Source organism: Copadichromis virginalis, linkage group LG6, assembly GCF_057382275.1.
Source record: "Copadichromis virginalis isolate Kocher_CV1m ecotype Utaka linkage group LG6, C_Virginalis_male_GT1.1, whole genome shotgun sequence".
NCBI classification, from domain to species: domain Eukaryota; kingdom Metazoa; phylum Chordata; class Actinopteri; order Cichliformes; family Cichlidae; genus Copadichromis; species Copadichromis virginalis.
The window spans coordinates 13,695,020-13,713,227 of NC_140623.1; the positions used below are offsets into that span (position 1 = coordinate 13,695,020).

The 18,208-nt window shown below is 40.4% G+C and overlaps 1 protein-coding gene across 2 annotated transcripts in view; it reads left to right on the top strand.

Moving 5' to 3' along the window:
- Positions 1-18,208, top strand: part of LOC146707418 (cdc42-interacting protein 4 homolog) — a 20,909-nt gene continuing 2,701 nt past the window's right edge. Inside the window, exons 1-13 of one of the 2 annotated variants that reach the window (XM_085458761.1) lie at positions 1-289; positions 6,433-6,548; positions 6,669-6,722; positions 7,591-7,738; positions 7,899-7,961; positions 8,320-8,424; positions 8,700-8,828; positions 9,007-9,153; positions 9,912-10,073; positions 11,425-11,448; positions 16,894-17,003; positions 17,472-17,604; positions 17,700-17,767. In XM_085458761.1, coding sequence (XP_085314887.1) covers positions 266-289; positions 6,433-6,548; positions 6,669-6,722; positions 7,591-7,738; positions 7,899-7,961; positions 8,320-8,424; positions 8,700-8,828; positions 9,007-9,153; positions 9,912-10,073; positions 11,425-11,448; positions 16,894-17,003; positions 17,472-17,604; positions 17,700-17,767 — 1,283 coding nt within the window. In that variant the 5' untranslated portion in view covers positions 1-265. The remainder of the gene's footprint in view (positions 290-6,432; positions 6,549-6,668; positions 6,723-7,590; positions 7,739-7,898; positions 7,962-8,319; positions 8,425-8,699; positions 8,829-9,006; positions 9,154-9,911; positions 10,074-11,424; positions 11,449-16,893; positions 17,004-17,471; positions 17,605-17,699; positions 17,768-18,208) is intronic. The other variant, XM_085458763.1, reaches the window with a different exon arrangement.

The following is an 18,208-nucleotide window of genomic DNA, read 5'->3' on the forward strand; positions in this document are numbered from 1 at the left end:
GAACACTTTTTTTTTGCGCTCGCTGCCTGCTGGAAGAAACAGGACAGTCGCGTCCGTGCCAAGGAGAAGGCGTAGACTTCCTTCAAACATTTCCTCTACCATCTCCGCTTTCGTGCCTCAAAGTTTTGTTCCGAGAAGAGTTTTACTTTAAAGAACATACTAATAATTAAAAAACAATCTCTGCCTGATCGCCTTTTGCCTTTGCTTTAACACACCGAAGAGTCCTGCTCTGCGAATCTTCTCGCATCTGAACTTTTTTGGCGACATGGACTGGGGAACACAGCTCTGGGTAAGTTGACAGCTGGCTCAGAAGAAGCGGAGGAGCCTTCTGGGATAAGTCCTTAGAGGACAGCGTTCCGCCTTTTCACTGTTTCTTTAAGTGCGGTGCCCTCTTAATTGTTTTCGTCGACATTCACCGTAGCACACGGTGGTTTTTCAGTAGCTGGCCTTGGCTAAGCAAGACAACAGCAGGAGTCTATCTGTAAAGCCTGCAGCGACAGGATTTCGCAACTCCTGCTGCATACCTTATCATAAGCAGAGGGGAAAGGAGAGGTTTATTACTCTTTTCTGGTGCACTTTTGTGTACACACAGTGAGCTTAGGGTGTGCTCCACCACACACACTGTTTGTTTTATCCTCTTCTTTCATATGAGCTCAAACCTGAAATTTTCCTTTGTGACAGGAAGTGTCCTGGCTGCAGATACAAACAGTGCAATGTTTAGGAAAGTATAACCTCCTTGCTCTTGCCCGTGTCTCAGTTGTTGAATCATCAGTACAGTCAGCTCCCTCATCAGTCACGGCACACCAACACCAGCGCCTTCAGTTGGGTGACAGGGCATTTAAGGGACTGTGGCTACAAGCCACAAGATCTAAGGCACTGACTGATAAAGATCTCTCAGCGTTTGGCTCTAAAGATCAGAAATCCTCTTCCCCAAAATCCTAAAGCAAAGTTCTGTCCTGCCCGGTGTCACAGAACGACAGGAAATCCTCCCATCTGGAAAGCTCCAGATAGAGATCGTTCACCATCTCTGCTTCTTGAACAGTTCATTGATTATCAGAGTAGTTCCTAGTTAATCAGATGAGTGAAGGTGGCTGCATGTGCCTTTGACTACACATTGTTGTATTTTAGGTCAAAGAAAATGAAAACATTTGGGCACAGCGATCTGAAATGATTGCACAGATAGAGTTAGACTTAGTGAGGCTGATGGCCTGAATCTAATGTGTGTCTGTTCCAAAAGAGTTGAAAGTCATTCAACTGCATTCAATTGCTTGCAGTGGGTTTGGCTGCATACCATAAACTTGGGTGTATGACGCTTCATTGATACTGGAGCAAGAGTTAGAGGCCTAGACCTGAAACGATGAGAAAAGCGTTATTTATTTATTAGTTTAGTGAGTAAATGTCTTGTAGACAAAAGCATGATGTGACATTTGAGAATTCTTTCCAAAATCAGAAGATATTTGGTTTGTCATGGAACATAGAAACAGGTATGATTCTCACGTTCGAGGATTTGAAACCATAGCTTTTTTGCATTAAAATTGAGATAAGCGGTACTGAAATATGAAATTGAGCCTGCACAGTGCAGTGGTTAGCACTGCTGACTCATAGCAAGAAGTGTCCTGAGCCTTTCTGGGTGGAGTTTGCATGCTCTCCCTGTAGCAGTATGCTTTCTGTCCAGGTGTCCCAGCTTCCTCCCACAGTCCAAAGACATGCTGGTGATTCTAAATTGGCTCTTGGTGTGAATGTGAGCATCAGTAGATATCTGTCTCTGTGTGTTATCTCTGCAATAGACTGGGGACTTTTCCATGGTGTACCTCACCTCTTGCCCTATGATAGCTTGGAGAGGTTGAAGCCCTCCCCCTGATTTGGATAAACAAGAGAAGATAGATGGATTGATCCAGTTTTAGGTTAACATGCTCTCTCTCTGTTTGTGTAAACTGAATATCTTGGGGATGAGGAGAGACAAACCCTGGAAACATGTCATGCATTTCCTTTTCAGCTGATTTAATAGTGCTGTTTTAATTCTGGAAGAACTTTCAGCTGTTCCGGCTTCTTGGTTGTGCATCGTCACCATCTCATCAAATTAAATCATAAAAGATTTATTGGGCCTGATTTCAGACACATGCCCTCTAAAATACGCTCAGACATATTAATTGTCTTTGGTGAGCGTTCGACTCTGTGCTTGATGTCAAAATAAAGTCCTGTGGGTTTAGACAATATTTTGTTGCACGGCATAGCTTTGTAATGACCGACTTACTGGCTGCTTAGTTAAAACCACCACCAGTTCTTATTAAATATGACGCAATCCAGAAGGTGTCGAATCACCGCGGAGCCAAGTCAATCGCATGTTGTTCAAAAGAGAAAAAAATCTTGCAATTTGTAACAAGAACGCATGATGTAAGCAGCGTACTTTGTGCAGAAGGTTCAGCATTTCTATTGTCCTATCAAAGATTTTGATTATTTAAAGCATGAGTTATCCCATTAATAGAAGTGAAACATCTCAGGTCATGTGGATTTAAACTCTTGCTTGAGGACATGCAGCTCTGTCACATTGAAAACCATCTACTTCGCAATCAGGATGATTGTGTGTCCGTGTACGTGCGTTTTGCTTTTTGCCAGTTCAGTTGGAAGAAATCTCCCTGATCACATGATGACACTAAAACAAGCTAGCTGTGGAAAATAGTGGAAACTGACTCGTTCATTTAGGTCATTTTGATAACAAATATTGTACATGTTTGCACAGAGCAGGTAATCAAACTTAAAGAATGATGTTGCTGTGGAATGGTCTCTCTTTGTTGACCTGCCTGCATCCTGCTGATATGTAATTCAGGGACCTAGATATAAATCAGCTACATCACTGCTTCCTCCATTGTGCCCAATTTCTCCTTTATCTTGATCCCAAGTTGTATTGGCATGTAAAGCAATGGTGGTTGTATAAGAAATATTAATTGTATGTTATGCATTTCTGGAAATTACGGCATGTTTATTGATGTAACGCCTATTTTGCACACAGAGCAGTGTAGTACAGTGTTTTAGGACACCACTCATTTCTTTATATTCTACTATGAAAGTTGCAAATGGGTGCAGCGATTTATTAATGTGCAAACATGAATGGAAATACAGTATATAAAGCAAAAGCAGAGTTTGTACAATTCTAACAAGCTTGAAAGTCAATATGTGGTTTGACTACATTTTTTTTAACACCGCCTGAACGGATACACACAAGTATGAAGGCGTAGTAGAGAGAAGGTATTGCAGGCAGCTTTCTTGTCATTTCTTTCAGCAGTTTTCAGGAATAGTTCTCCAGGCTTCTTAAAGGACTTTCAAAGCTGTTCTTTGGTATTCTGGCTCTCTTTTATTCTGCTCTCTGTCAGGATGAGCCCACACTGCTGGTTGAGGTCTCTGGCGAGGCCAATCCATCACTGATAGTGTTTCATTGTGTGTTTTCTCTATCCTGATATGATTTTAGTGCCTTGGCCGTGTGTTTGAGATTTGACAAATTAAGCATTTGGCAATAAGATGCTTTCCAGATGGTATTGCATGGTCAATCAAAATCTCACTATACTTTTTTGTGTTCATAATTCCATCACTTTTGGAGTTTTGGAAGATGCCCAACACCACTGGCTGAAATGCAGCCCCGAACCATGACATGCTTGACCAATTTTACACCTGTCAAAGTAGGTTATCTTTCAACTAACGAAATGGGAACAAATTCGTTGCAAAGCAAAGTCTAAGTTTTAAATGGTTTCTTTGGTTGAGTTGCCTGTTATATGTAAACACAGCACTGGTTCATCTTTTGAGTTAGGGGCCTTTTTTTTTAATCTTTGAATGATTTAGAGAACAGTATTTAAGTGGCTTAACAAACGAAAAAGATTCCTCTGCAAATGCTCAGTTACATTGACTGCAATTTGCTAAAATATTTAACTTAACTTATTTAACTGTGCATTACGTTTTCCAGTAAATACACAGAATCCCACACTGCATATCTTTAAAGGGTGATTTCTATAAGTCATGCTTTAAGTGACAGATTTCCACTTTGGCAAAATTGACATCCACTAAGCTTTCAGCTTTTTCTTTAATTCTTTGCTGTCCATATTCTAAATTTACATTTATCGTATTTTGTAAAAATAACAACAAAAACAATTCTAAAAGAGCCTCTTTGAAAATCTTTGACTCCAATATGTCAATTAAATTCAACATGTATCTAATATTTCAGTGACAGTGTATTCAGTTTTCTGAAAATGGGTATAACATTTAGATAATTAGCTTTATTTGCACGGACAATTTAACATGAAATTCACATTCAAAAGTTGTATGATTTAAAAAAAAAAAATTGCAAAGTAAGTAATAGAATTCATAGTAATGCGTAGTAAACCTGCCTGGACGTGGTCTTTAAACACGAGTCGTACAACCCATTTGAGTAAATTACCACTCTGACAAAAGCTATTAATAACTTAGAAGCTGACTTACAAGTAGTTATTACAGTAAATGTTGTTGGGTGGCTTTTATGAGTAGATGAGGTAAAAACCTGACACCAGATCAGCTGCAGTCAGGAAGCACGGCTGCTGCTGGCAGTACTGTGAGGGCAGGACCAGTCAGACTGGTTCCAGGGTTTAGATAGGCCCCTGGGAGCGTCAGTCACAGGGCGGAGGTTCACGCTGAGCTAATCATTATCTCATTCTTGAACGCTCTTTGTCTTACAATCAGTTTCCTTTTGTCACACAAGCATGCACATGTATTCCAGTAAAAGTGAGGTAGTGCAACAGAAGTGGGAAATGCACGCATTAATCTGTGTCAAGAACTCGTCATACACTCTTTAATCTCTTGCATCGAAACCTGCATTAAATAATTCAATCTGATTTCCACGGTCATTTTACTTCCTGGCATAAACTATGTTGCTTTATCATACTTTCCTATTTTCTTATCCCGTTCGCCTCCTTCATGGCCTCTCATATCAAACTGTGTTACTGTGTGATCTCCATTTAGATTCCCCCTTCTCTGAGGACTCTGTATCTGTGTCTCTGGTCCCAGAAGGCCCTCCAGCACCAACGCATGCACTTAACCACACACACACACCACAACAAAGAAAAAGGTGGAGCCCTCCTTTGTGCTTCACAAGAGACACAACAAGGGACCCACCCGTGGGGCTTTATTACGTGTCCCAGACTCTCATGTTTCCATGTAATCAGATTGTTTTCTCCTCCGAGGTGCTTCTCACTGTATGTCATTAAACAGTGTAAATAAAAGCCAGCAGGGCTCCCTTACCGGTCCAACAGGTTTTTGTGTGTGTGTGGATTGATTTGCACAGATGTGTCTAAAGCGAGGGAGGAATGCTGACAGGAGAGTACTGTTGGAGCGCTTTTATTCTCTACTACACCTTCATACTTGTGTGTATCCGTGTGCAGTGAGTTATTCTTAGGCCTCCATTTTCTATTTGTGGCAGATCGACAGCCTGATTAAATGAGTTGCGAAAGGCAATTTAATTAAAGCTCAAACGATTAGCTGAGCCACAGGAAATTAATCAGTGTTCGTCTTAATAAGGGATCAATTTTTGTTGTTTTAATTATTTTTTTAATGCAAAATGGCACAAGTGAATGTTTTCTGCTTATTGTTTTATGAAGGAAATAATTTTGTTGTTTTTAAAAATTTTAATGGGCAAAAAATGAGTTACATGAAGGCATGTTGGACTGTGGGAACTTACAGCCCAACTTACATTGAGAAAAAGACCTAATATTAGCTTGATAGAAGAAGAAAAATTAAGAAGAACAATCAATAATGAGAATATTAAGTTAACTGCAACCCTAAATTAAATGCAGAATATGCGCCTTGTGAAATACATCCCGGGTTGAGCAATGAGTCTCATTTTGTGAACTAATTGTGTAAGTCAAGCAAAAAGGCCAAATATTCTCCAATGTCTGCGCTGTGAGAACTTTTGCTTCCTTTTGTGATTGCAAACTGTGTATTCTGGGCTTTCGTGACCTTGTGTCAGACAAAAGAAACAATTTCATAACATCTGTTATGGCTTCGGAAAATTCTCGTGGGCATTTAAAAGTATTTCCTGACATTTTCAAGACCAAGTCGTCTCACTGAGAAAATACTCAGCAGCAATGATAAAAACAATAATTTTTTGCAGCCCTGCAGCACACGGCGCTGTGGATGTTTGCTTTATCAGAGTGGCTGTTGGTGAAAAACTCTTTTAAGTCCTGTGTCATAGTTTGCTGAAGCCGTGTTTTTGCTTGTGCATGGTCAGCTTACAGAGTTTTAAAAGGCAATCTGACCTACTGACATGCTATGGCATTTGTATAGTTAGGGAAGTAACAGGATGAGGAAGGAAGGACAATTTCAATGGAAGGAGAAGTTTCCATTGAAATTGTCCAGAAACCAAAGGTGATATTTTGATATAAAACATGTTTCTCTGTGCTGTTCTTCTTTCAGGATCAGTATGATGTCATCGACAAGCATACACAGTCGGGCCTTGACCTGCTGGACCGCTACATCAAATTTGTGAAGGAGCGGTCGGAGATAGAACAAAATTACGCCAAGCAGCTCAGGTGTGGTCCTTCTGAATGTTTATTCATTTTTATATGAAATGGGATCTTGAATTTATTTTTTGTGTGTGCTCTTACCCTATGCATGCTAGTCAAGTGGATGTTTTTACACTTTTCCAACAGAAATCTCACAAAGAAATATGCCAAACGAGGAAACAGGGAAGATCAAGACTGCAAGTAAGAAAACAAAAACTCGTTTCCAGCTCCAGTTTGAGTTGCATTGTTACATTTCTCCATTTCAGCTCTTATATTTTTATTTGTATATAACATTTTCTTGGTTTTTGAGGTTTTTCTGATATAACCTTTAACTATATACTTTAATGACTGCAGATAAGTTGCAAATGGTGCAAAGTTTTTGCAGAAATGACTGAAGATTGTATGTAAGAGAATGCTGTGATCATGTGGGCTAACATTTTCAAGTTTCACGTTTAGCATCTTTTTTTCTTCTTTGCATTCACACATTCGGATAAAAAGCTTGAGCTAGTGGAGTAGCATGGCACATAATTATATATGATACTAAAAATTGTGCTAACTGTGGTTTGGAGGCTTAAAAGATTTTGAACAGATGGTCCAAAACTATGCTAATCAGTAGATAGCTATAGCTTGGTAGCATGGTAGTTAGCTTGAAGTAATAAAGGCTGCATGTCAAACATAGAGAATATGCAAACCATATACGAAACTATATCATTCTGAGTCTGAAAAACAAAGCAAATGAAGAAGTGCCTTATACCTGAAACTATGATGTCCATTATAACCTCACTCATTAGCATGTAGCGCAACTCAGTTTCTCAGTCAGACGTGCTGCTCGCCACGTCTGGTTTAAAAACACACAGACGGCAATGCAAAAACACTCCAACAGGACTTCAGTAACCAGTATGTGACATGTGATGCTATGATCATTATGTCCATTTTTTAATAGTTTGTTTATTACTTTTTTTTTTACAACTGCTGTTCAGAGTAGGGTTTGTTTTGTTTTTTTACCAAATAGTACGTTAAATCTTGACCTTTGGAGCCAACACTTTATCCCTTTGCCATCTTCTCGCAGGTTCAGCAACCATGCTTCATTCCAGGAGATCCTCAACGAGCTCAACGATTACGCCGGGCAACGTGAGCTCATTGCTGAAAACTTGATAACTGGCATCTGTGTTGATCTCTTGAAGAAGCTTCAGGATTTTAAACAAGAACGGAAAACGGTGAGAGAAGGAGGAAGCGAGTGTGAGAGGGAGATAGGGAGGGGGAGAAAAAGAAAGGAAGAACTGACGGGAAAGTTTGGCAGGTTAAAGACTGATTTGCACACTTTGCCGTCATCATCTTGAACCGCCTGACATTTATTGCATCCTCTTCCTTCCTCAGCACCTGGCTGATGTCAAGAAGGCCCAGCAGAATTTAGAGAGCAGCTTTAAGCACCTAGAAAATGTGAGTCTTGTGTTGTTCGCGGTTTTAGTTTGTTACTGAGCAGATCACTCAAGTGGTACCTCAAGATGAAGATATTCTTGGTAGTAATTCTTATTCTACAGATGTTACAGCAATATCTCAATGACATCATTGGAGTTTACGTTATTATGATTTTTGCTGTCATACTGTTAATAATTTATTGGTAACTCTTCAGGTGACAGATTACCCGAGGGGCAGTAAAATATGGCCATGACTTTACTCTTAGTATCTCAAGTGGAACTCAGTTCTTTCATTTTTAAATTGTTAATACTACTAGGGCTGAAATTATTAAAAATAAAGTTTGTGTTTAAGTTTAATATGTGTGTGTTTATGCCTACAGACGAAGAAGCGCTATGCCAAGGAGTGGGCGGAGGCGGAAAAAGCCTCACAACAAGCAGAGAAAGCGGAGTGCGAGGTCTATGCCACCAAAGTCGATGTCGAAAAAGTAAACACACACATGCACGCGCTAGCTTTACTTGAGCAGTGTTTCGTTTTTAGTTTGTTTTTACCACTTTTGGATTTTGTGATATTTTCCCTCCATGAACTTTTACTTTCTGTCTCCCGCTCACCTCCTTGTGTATCCTCCCATCACCTCCGTGCATCTATTCCTGCATTCCACTTTGCATTTTGTTTTGTCTCTCTTCATTTCTTTTTCTTGCTGAACCCTTTTATCCTCCCATCTCTTGTTTCTGTTGTTCCATCTGCCCTTCACTCTGAAAGGCCAAGCAGCATGCCCATGCTCGCACTCACACGGCAGAGGAGTGCAGGAACGACTATGCAGCAGAACTCCAGAAATACAACAAGGAACAGAACAACCACTATTACACCGACATACCGCAGCTCCTCAATGTAAGGCAAACGTATTCATAAAAACACTGTGATGATGTAGCACAAGTGGACAAAGCTAATATGACATATGTCAATATAAACAAAACAATTCAGTGAGTTCATACATTGATGAGTGGCCATTGTAGAAATCAGCAAGTCTGATTGTGAAAGGAGGCCCTTTAATTTGTGCTGTGAACAGAAATTGCAAGGCATGGATGAGCGGAGGATCCAGAGCCTTGCGGATGGCTACTGCAAGTTTTCAGATATTGAGAAGAAGGTGCTGCCCATCATCTCGAAGTGTCTAGAAGGAATTTCTGCTGCTGGGACAAAAGTTAATGAGAAACAGGCAAGTGTGAAATGTTTGTCATATTTTTTTTTCTGTCAGGTTTAGAGTCATCTCCACGAAAACACAACTTTAAGCAAAACTTGGAGATGTCACTGTTAACATTTTCCTGCAGAGTTTATGGGCTCAGTCACTTGTTTTTGGGTGATTTTGATTAAAAAATTAAACAGTTTTATTAGTTTTTCTCATACTGTATTCCAAAATACAGGATTATCTGTGGTATGAAACTGCATCGATATTGGTTAGTGGATTGGCCAATCGCAAGCCATTAGCCACTGAGTGTGTTTGGGGTCATGACATCAAGGCTGCAGCCATCTTTTATACTGTCTGACTGTCACACAGATAACGGCTAATTATTAAGCTACAGAATTTCTCTTAACGTCTGGAAAATCCAGATCTGTCATGTAAAACGTTAAGTGGAAAAAAAAAAAAAAAAAAACTCTCAGGCTACAAATTGGAAATGAGTCACTTATACAGAAATTCACCTCTTCACTGTTTTTACAGAGGGGTAAAAATGTACCTAAATGCATTTACTTCTGACCAGCGTATGTAGACAGCATCTAGTGGAAGGAATGGTGGTTTTTGACTTTGATGTTGCTTTTTAGCTGTAAAATTTGTAAAATAAAATAAATAATTAAATAAAAAGATTAAACGCCTCTAATTGCTGCACTTAAAAATCCAGTGTCACTGCCAACCCTTTTAAGGTCTCCGTTTGTTGCTTTGATGTGACTGAGTCTATTTCTTTGTTTTGTTCTCTGGAGGACTCTATTCTGGTCATCGAGCAGCACAAATCTGGTTTCGAGCCACCTGCAGATGTGGACTTTGAAGACTACTCCCAGGGCATTAAATCGGCAACCTCAGAGTCCAGCCTCAACCCGCCAAAAGTGCGCGGCCTGATCTGGCCGTTCAGCAAGAAACACAAGGTGAACTTGTACCGCACTCTCCTCTTCTGCATGTAAAAACCTGAATATCATTTCTAATCTGGGCTAAGATGATCCCAACATTTTTAAAAAGATGTGTAGCTAACTTAGTTAGTTTTGTTAGTCTTTCCTAAAATAGTACATGTTTTTACATTATTTTGAAATGAAGACACAGAGTTGATTTCACGATTGGGCATGCTAATCAACTTACAAAGACACTCTTTTTCTTTTGCCTTGAGTTATTTAAATATGGAGCTTGAAATTACAAATCTCATCAGGATGTAACATAAACCTTGTTGTTAGTATTATAGAGAGAATTTTAACCTGACAGGCAGTTTGTTTTTGTGTTGCAAGTCTCTGAAATTGTGATGAAAGACCTTTTTTTCTCTACAGACCTTTATGACCTTTTATACTGTAATACAGAAAGCACAGCCCATTTCCTTTCAGTGTCCCATTAAGCCACTGCATGGAACAAAAGCAGGACCTCCCTTAAGTGGAATGCAGCCATCATTAAGGCATCTGTGTTTTCCCTGCTGTGACGTGTCAAGTTATGAAAAAGGTCTATTATCCAGCAGACTGCAGGAAGAGCTTCATTCTGTATTTTCTTTTCATCAGCAGGTCCCATTCAAAGTCCATTTACAATACAGTGTTAGTCAGTCTCTCAACACTTTTACAGAGTTAATCTCCAAACTCTAGAAACAGAAAACCTGCAGGTGCTCGATGCAGTGTGGGACTCTGGCTCCTGTCAACCTTATCGAGAATTGCAAATACGGTCCTGTCATAGTCTTATAACAGCAGTTTCGAACAAACGCACACACGCATACATCAGACTCAGCTCACATTCCACTCATGTCGTACCCCACTACCCCATTGCCTAGGGGGCCGATTCTGATTCCAGGCTGCTGCACAGACATGCCCCAAACATATTTCTCACTGTCCCTCTTTACACACATTATTTCAAGCTGTGCACCTCTTTCACCCGCTCTCTCCCCTTTCTTCTTTTCTCATTACCATTGTTATTTTATCCCTCCTATTCTCCGCTCCCTTGCTCCTCCACCTTGTCTTGTTCTGTTCTCCATCTTCCCCTCCTTCTTTATTCCACCCCAACCCTCAGCCTCTGTCAAACTCAGGATTTCCACCTTAAAGACATTAAACAAATGTTGCTTGGTGAGTGACGCCCCCGTCTTGGTTCACGTCTGACCTCCATCCCCTCGCTTGCTGTCGTGTTCACACCCTTGTTTTGCTGTCCTAATCTGTTTCATGTACACAAGCTTTTGTTGATATTGTATCTGTGCGTTCCATGCCATGTGTTTGATGTGTACCTGCCTCATAGTCTTTGTTTCTTTCTGTCTAGATAATGCAAGCTCAAAAGCAAATGGTAACAATTATGATCACTACATAGAGGGTATACCGGTAGAACTTGATCTGGTGCTGGATTCTTTTCAAGGGGAAGTGATATATAAGGAGTAACTCCACACTAATTAATGCTGCACTGACCTTTGTGGGTAGAAAGCACAGACACCCTTGCTGTCAAGTTATCCCAGTAGCCACTCAGTAAAAAATGTCCCCTATAGACCACCACAATAATAAAAGAGACAGAGAACTGTTAAGAGGACATAATCAATTGCAAAGAAGTTTAGTTTTTACTATTTTGATCGCTCATCGCAGCTGAGGGGCATATCTGTTTCCGTTTGACAGCTTCTGTTCGTGACTGACCCCACTTTCTTGCGCTTAGCTACAGTTCAGTTGGCTTTCAGTACCTTTGACCCCTACAAAGCAAGGAATTTACTTCCTGCTTGACTTTAGATTCCTGACACAGGGAGGCATCTGCTCCAAGTCATGTCATTCAGGAAATAAATGTCACCGGATAGCTGGTTGATGTTGTACTTCCTCCAACTCTTCCAGTCACTGCTTGCAGGGGGATGCTGCAACACATTACACTGCTCATAATTAAGGAACACTTTGAAAATACATCATATCTCAATGGGGGAAAAAGTCATACTGGATATCTATACTGTAATGGACTAGGTAATGTGTTAGGACTGAAAGGTGGCCACATTGTGTGATGGAAATAAAAAATTATCAATCTACAGTGGGCTGAAAAAATGAGGTGGCAGGCGAGTCCATTTTAATTGCAATTTCATTTAATTGCAAGAGCTCAGAATGGCACTCAGTAGTTCGTTTGTATGCCTGACAACATCCTAATGATGGGTTATTACCTGGGGGATCTCCTCCACGATCTGGTCCAAGGCATCGCTGAGCTCCTGGACAGTCTGAGATGCAACCCAGCACCACTGGATGGACTGAAACATAATGTCCCAGTTCTGTTGGATTTAGGTCAGGTGAGCTTGGAAGTCAGTTAATGGTATGAAGTCTTTCAACTTCTAGGAACTGCCTGCATGCTCTCACACATGAAGCCGGGCATGGTCTCGCACCAGGAGGACCCCAGCACCCACTGCACTGATGTAGGGTCTGCCAGGTGATCCAAGGATATCTAATAGCAGTCAGGGTGTTGTTGCTTAGCCTGTATGGGTCTTTGTGTCCCTCCATGGATATGCCTGTCCAGACCACCAAATCGGTCATCCTTAACAATATTATGGGCAGCATAACACTGTCATGGCCTTTCCAGTCCAATGGCCTCCTCCTCTTGTTCCTCCTTGCAAAAAGGAGCAGACACTGGTCCTGCTGATGGGTTAAGGACCTTCTACAGCCCTGTCCAGCTCTCCTAGAGTAACTGCCTGTCTGCCGAAATCTCCTTCATGCTTGTGAGACAGTGGTTGGAAACACAGCAAACCTTCACGCAATGGCACATACCGATGAGCTATCGTGAGACTACTTGAGCAACCTCTGTAGCGTCCAGGTATCACCTCGTGGTACCAGTAGTGACACTGACCTTAGCCAAATGCAAAACTAGTTAAAAAAGCAGTCAGAAAAGATGAGGGGAAAATATCAGTGTCCTCCACCTGTGAAACAATTCCTGTTTTTGTAGTATCTCATCGTTGCCCCTCTAGTGCACCTGTTGTTACCTTCTTTAAAAACAGAACAGCTGAAACTGATTAAACCCCCCCCCCACCACCACCACCACCACCACCCCCCGCTAGTTAACTGAGCACGTCATTAGCCAAGAAGTTTAAATGACTTGATGCTTTTCTCTCATTTAAAAAGTGTTCCTTAAATATTTTGACCAGTATAGATGTAAACTAGAGCTCCTTCCACAGATGGGAACTATTTCCTCCAGTCATATGTGTATATAAACTACAGTTAGGTCCATAACTATTTGCACAGTGACTAAATTGTTGTCATTTTTCTTGATACATCGCAGCTGAGGATTTAAATAAAAAAAAAAAAATCAAGATGTGATTGAAATGCAGACTTAATTAATCCCCTACTTTAACAAAAGTATGGCATTAAGTGTTTTCGAATTACAGACATTTCTTTTTTCCCAAAGCTCAAAAGCAATTGTTGAGTGACAAGCATAGCCACAGGAGGGCAGTTTCCTCTTTATCTTACGATTTAAAAATAAATTGAGTTGATCACAAACATTGAACTTGTGTTCAGTTGTTTACTGGAGCTCTCGGTTCAAAACCAAAAGAGATGTGATGGAACATCATTAGGTTTATTTTGTTTTTTCAGCCTATCAGAGAGACCAGAAAAAAATCACTGACAAACCTATCAGCACATAAAGCCCTGAAAGACCACAGAAGACCACTGAAATGGATGATTAAATAATTTTTTTAATGGGTAAGAATAACTTCTCAATATCTAACCAAGTCACGAACATTCAGAATCCCAGGTGTTCTCAAATGTGTTAGATATGCTTCAGAGTAGCCTTATCTAAGTCAAGAACAAGAGACGCCTTCGTGAATAAAATACGGGGCATTTACAACATAGCGCAAACTACTAGTTACATTCAACAACAGAAAGGCAAGATTTAACTTAAAAATCATTAGACAGATAAAACCAAGATTAACGGAGAGAAATCGCTCATGATCTGAAGCATACACATTATCTCTCAAACATGTTGGGGGCAGTGTTATGGTATGGGCATGCAAGGCTGCCAGCGGAACTGGGAAACTAGTGTTTATTGATGTTGTGCCTGCCGACAGAAGTGGCAGCATGAATTCTGAAGTATACAGAGCCATACTTTGCTCAGATTCAGCAGGTTCACTGAGCAGATAGCTAATAACCAACAACACACTGCAAAAGCAAACCAAGAATTTCTCAAGACAAAAAAATTGGATATTTCTAAATACACAAGTCAGGTACGTGATCTCAAAGCAACAGAGAACGCATTTGAGTTACGGAAGACAAAACTGAATGCACAGAGACCCACAAACAAACAGCAACTGAGTGTGGCTGCACTAAAGAGCATCTCAAGGGAGGAAACAGGGTTTCAGACTCCAGGCAATCATTGACTGCAAAAATAACTACATGGAAAAACACTATATGACTAAAATTTCTAAACATCTAATAGAATACATTTGTTAAACCCCTTTGAATTAAAACTGAAAGCCTGCACTTCAATCACATCTTGATTGTTTGATTGTAAAATCCACTGTGGTGGCGTGCAGAGGAGAAATTACAAATGTTGTCATTGTCCAGATGCTTGGAACGGCCGTACCTTTATAATTGTGTGAGCATGTAGCCTGTTTGAAGAAGAGAAGAAAGGTGCTGTTAGCATAATAGAAACGTGTCTTTTGAATCCTTTGGTAGCTCCAGGCAGTATCCAGGTACAGAGAGGGCGAGACAGCGCGAGTGCAGCTTTCATTTATCACTGACCGTGGGAAAGGAAGCTTCGCTTTGTGGGGTAATTTTCAAACAACACCAGTTCCCCGCGCTCCTAAAGCCACATGCCATTTAATTTACGCTATTATAAAGACGTTCTTATTATATAATTAATAAGCACACTTGTTTTAAAATGAAAGCGCAAGTAAGGAAGTGATGAAATAACTAATTGCCACAATAAAGAGCTCTGTAAAGGTCGGGCTGCATTGTGGGAGTTGGGCTGGTAGTGAAGCTTGTTTCTGGGCTCCCGTCTCATCAGTTCAATAAAATATTTCTCAGTTTTATTAGAACGCCTCTGATGGTGGAATGGCTGTTTTATTGCCAATATTGTAAATGTATTCATGTGTCATTTGCTTCCACCCAGCGCTGACGGATGCACATTTGAACAGCACATCATGTCATAATTTTATATAAACCAGAAAATGCTGTGTAACCTGCAGATCCCAGTCGTCTTCTACACCTGCTGGTGCATTTCTAGATGCTCCACCCTAAATGAGATTTAGCTTTTGTAGGCGATTCTCCAAGAGCAGCAGCTCGCTGCGTTTACTGTCCATTTACTGTTTCTGGACATGGAAAGTTTTGAAACACAGTCGCTGTTATCAGCATTAGTACTGGTGGCACCAGCGTGGGTTATGCTAGATAAGAGATCTGAAAGGAAATAAGTGATATGGCATTACACCTGTAATCACAGTCGGGTGTGGTGTGTGGAAAAAGGCCTAGTGGGCAGTGCACGCAGGGTTCTCAGTGTGGTTGCAGTTACTCTTTAATTCCCCCGATCAAATGCTGTTATCTCATGGGAAAATCGACTGTTTTTGTTCTATTGAGGACGTCCTCTGAATTTTCTCTCTCTGTGATGACATACAGGTATGTAACATTTAAGGTGAAACATTGAAGTAAATTCAGATCAATTTAATTTAAAGATTTATTTTACATACTATTTACAGTATATGTATATTATAGCTTGACTATCCAATCCAGGAAAAAGCTTAAAAAAAGTTACAAAATATGACATTTTAACCTGGAGGTTCACTTCACAAATATATTAAAAACAACAGTGAAGACAGCCAAAGTGGTTTTTATTAACTATCATGTATAACGAGTGCGCATAAAGCAGTAAAGACCCAACATTGATTGTTGCTGCTCCAGCTGTTTCCAAAAATAGATTGGACTAGCTTATTGAGTCCAAAGTCCAGATTAACATTTGTTTAATGTTAAATGCTTGTGCATGTAGGCATAAGGAGCTCCTTACCTTTTCTAACTACGCTCCTTCTCCTACTTTTTAGTAGTTTAAAACATATTTCTTTTAAACTGGTGTGCCAATATTATTATTATTATTATTGTCTTACTGTAGAATCAGTAGTGCTGGCACTTTACCTTCCAGTGTAGCTTAACACAACACCTGCTACCTTCACAGAAGTCCTCGCTCTTCGTGTAAAACACTTTTTGGTTCGTAAACTAAGAACCAAAACCAGCAAGAAAGTCCCAGTATCATAAATCATACAGGGTCATATTTTTCCCAATTAGGCACATTCCTAAAAACGTATAATATAAAACAGTATTCTGTAGTTTGCATTTGCATTGTGTGTCATATTTTACTTGTTTGCTGTGCCTCTTTGTTATATTGTCTTTTAAAATTTACTATGTGTGATGAATTGAATCTTTTCTGCTACTTAAATGCGTACTTGTATACCATCACAGGAGAGAGAGTCGGCCTTGTTCTGTCTGTAAACTGTTCATCCAGTATAAACTGTAAATGCATTATTACTTACTGGGTTTTTACTATAAATGTCTCTCCCTCGTTTCTGTTTCCTTAACTAACAACCTGCATTTGCTGCATTAACCTGTGTGTGTGTGTGTGTGTGTGTGTGTGTGTGTGTGTGTGTGTGTGTGTGTGTGAAGATGTCTGTCTAGAGGTGGGAAAGATGAAGACAGCCGGTGGTCAGAATTCATATGATTGTTGTATACGTGATGCTCAGGAGATTTAACTGTTTGCGTGTGCGTTTCCGTTGTTGTTGGTGTCGTGTGTGTGTTTGTGTAGCAAACTCCTGCAGAAGATTACTCTCACCTTCCTCCGGAGCAGAGGAAGAAGAGGCTGCAGACGAAGATTGACGATATCCACAAAGATCTGCAGAAGGCACAGGACCAAAGGTGAAAGCGTCGGCAACACTATGACAGACGTCTCTGAAAAATGCTTTTGACTGTGACAGACAGCCGAGTGCGAGCTCCTTTGTGCATGAACTAACTTTGAAATGAAACGCGGCTGCCCGAGGCTATATCTCCCACACATGCTTCTTGTTTAAACCAAAACAGCAGCAAATATATAAGAGAGATAGAAATGCAAAGTCATCATTTCATATCTTAAATAAATGTGTACTTCTAACTTTGTGGAAGCTTAAAAAGGTTATTTTCTGTTTGAACGTAATAGTACCTAGAGCTCATGTCAGCTCCATTAATAGATAACAAAATAACTTCACCAAGCTCTGACCCCGACCCCATTCAACAGCTTTGCAGTGATTTAAAACAGCAGCTCAACAAGTGTTCTCAAAAAGACTTCCTTAAACATCACATTCCCCAAACATTAACACCTCTCTCTTCTTGTTTCATCACTTTTGTCAGTGAAGCCCTGGAGAAGATGAAGGGTGTGTATGAGCAGAATCCACAGATGGGAGACCCCTCCAGTCTGGAACCTCGGATCCTGGAAATGACCAAGGACATGGGCCGCCTGAGGGGAGAGCTCGCCAAATACGAGGTTATCGCGCATATACATATGCACACGCAAGCTAATACCGTACTGTATTTTGGGGCAATTTTCATAAACATTTCAAATCTTCATGTTCTTGACAGACGTGGCTCTCAGAAGCTCTGGGAGGAGAGGAATCTCCATTTCCTGTCAACAACAACACAGAGTATGGGTAAGTTTAAAGGAAACGTACGAGGAGACTTTCAGTTTGCTTAGCTTAGCTTAGCTTGATGTAAATAGCACAGTACTAAAGAAATGTAGACCACCTGTCATAAAAAGAGAAGAAACTGTCCAAAACACGTTTAAAACTGAAATCACATATTTATGCTTATAGAAAATCATAATTTTCTAGTTCGGTGATCAGATTTGTGACAAAAAAGTTTGGCTGGGCCACTGAAGATGTTCACATTTTAAACTTGGCTGTGGTGGTCTGACGTTTATGTGACTTTTTTCCCCTCTCAAAAAAGCAAGGCACCTCCTTAGGAGCTATTGCTTGATGTAATTTTAAAAAGTCACATGGCCATCACATGACAGTTGTCTGAATCAGGGGTGCCTTGTGTCCTGAGTCAACTGACTGCTGGCTGTAGCTTGATGTCTGCCTTTTAGACACTGA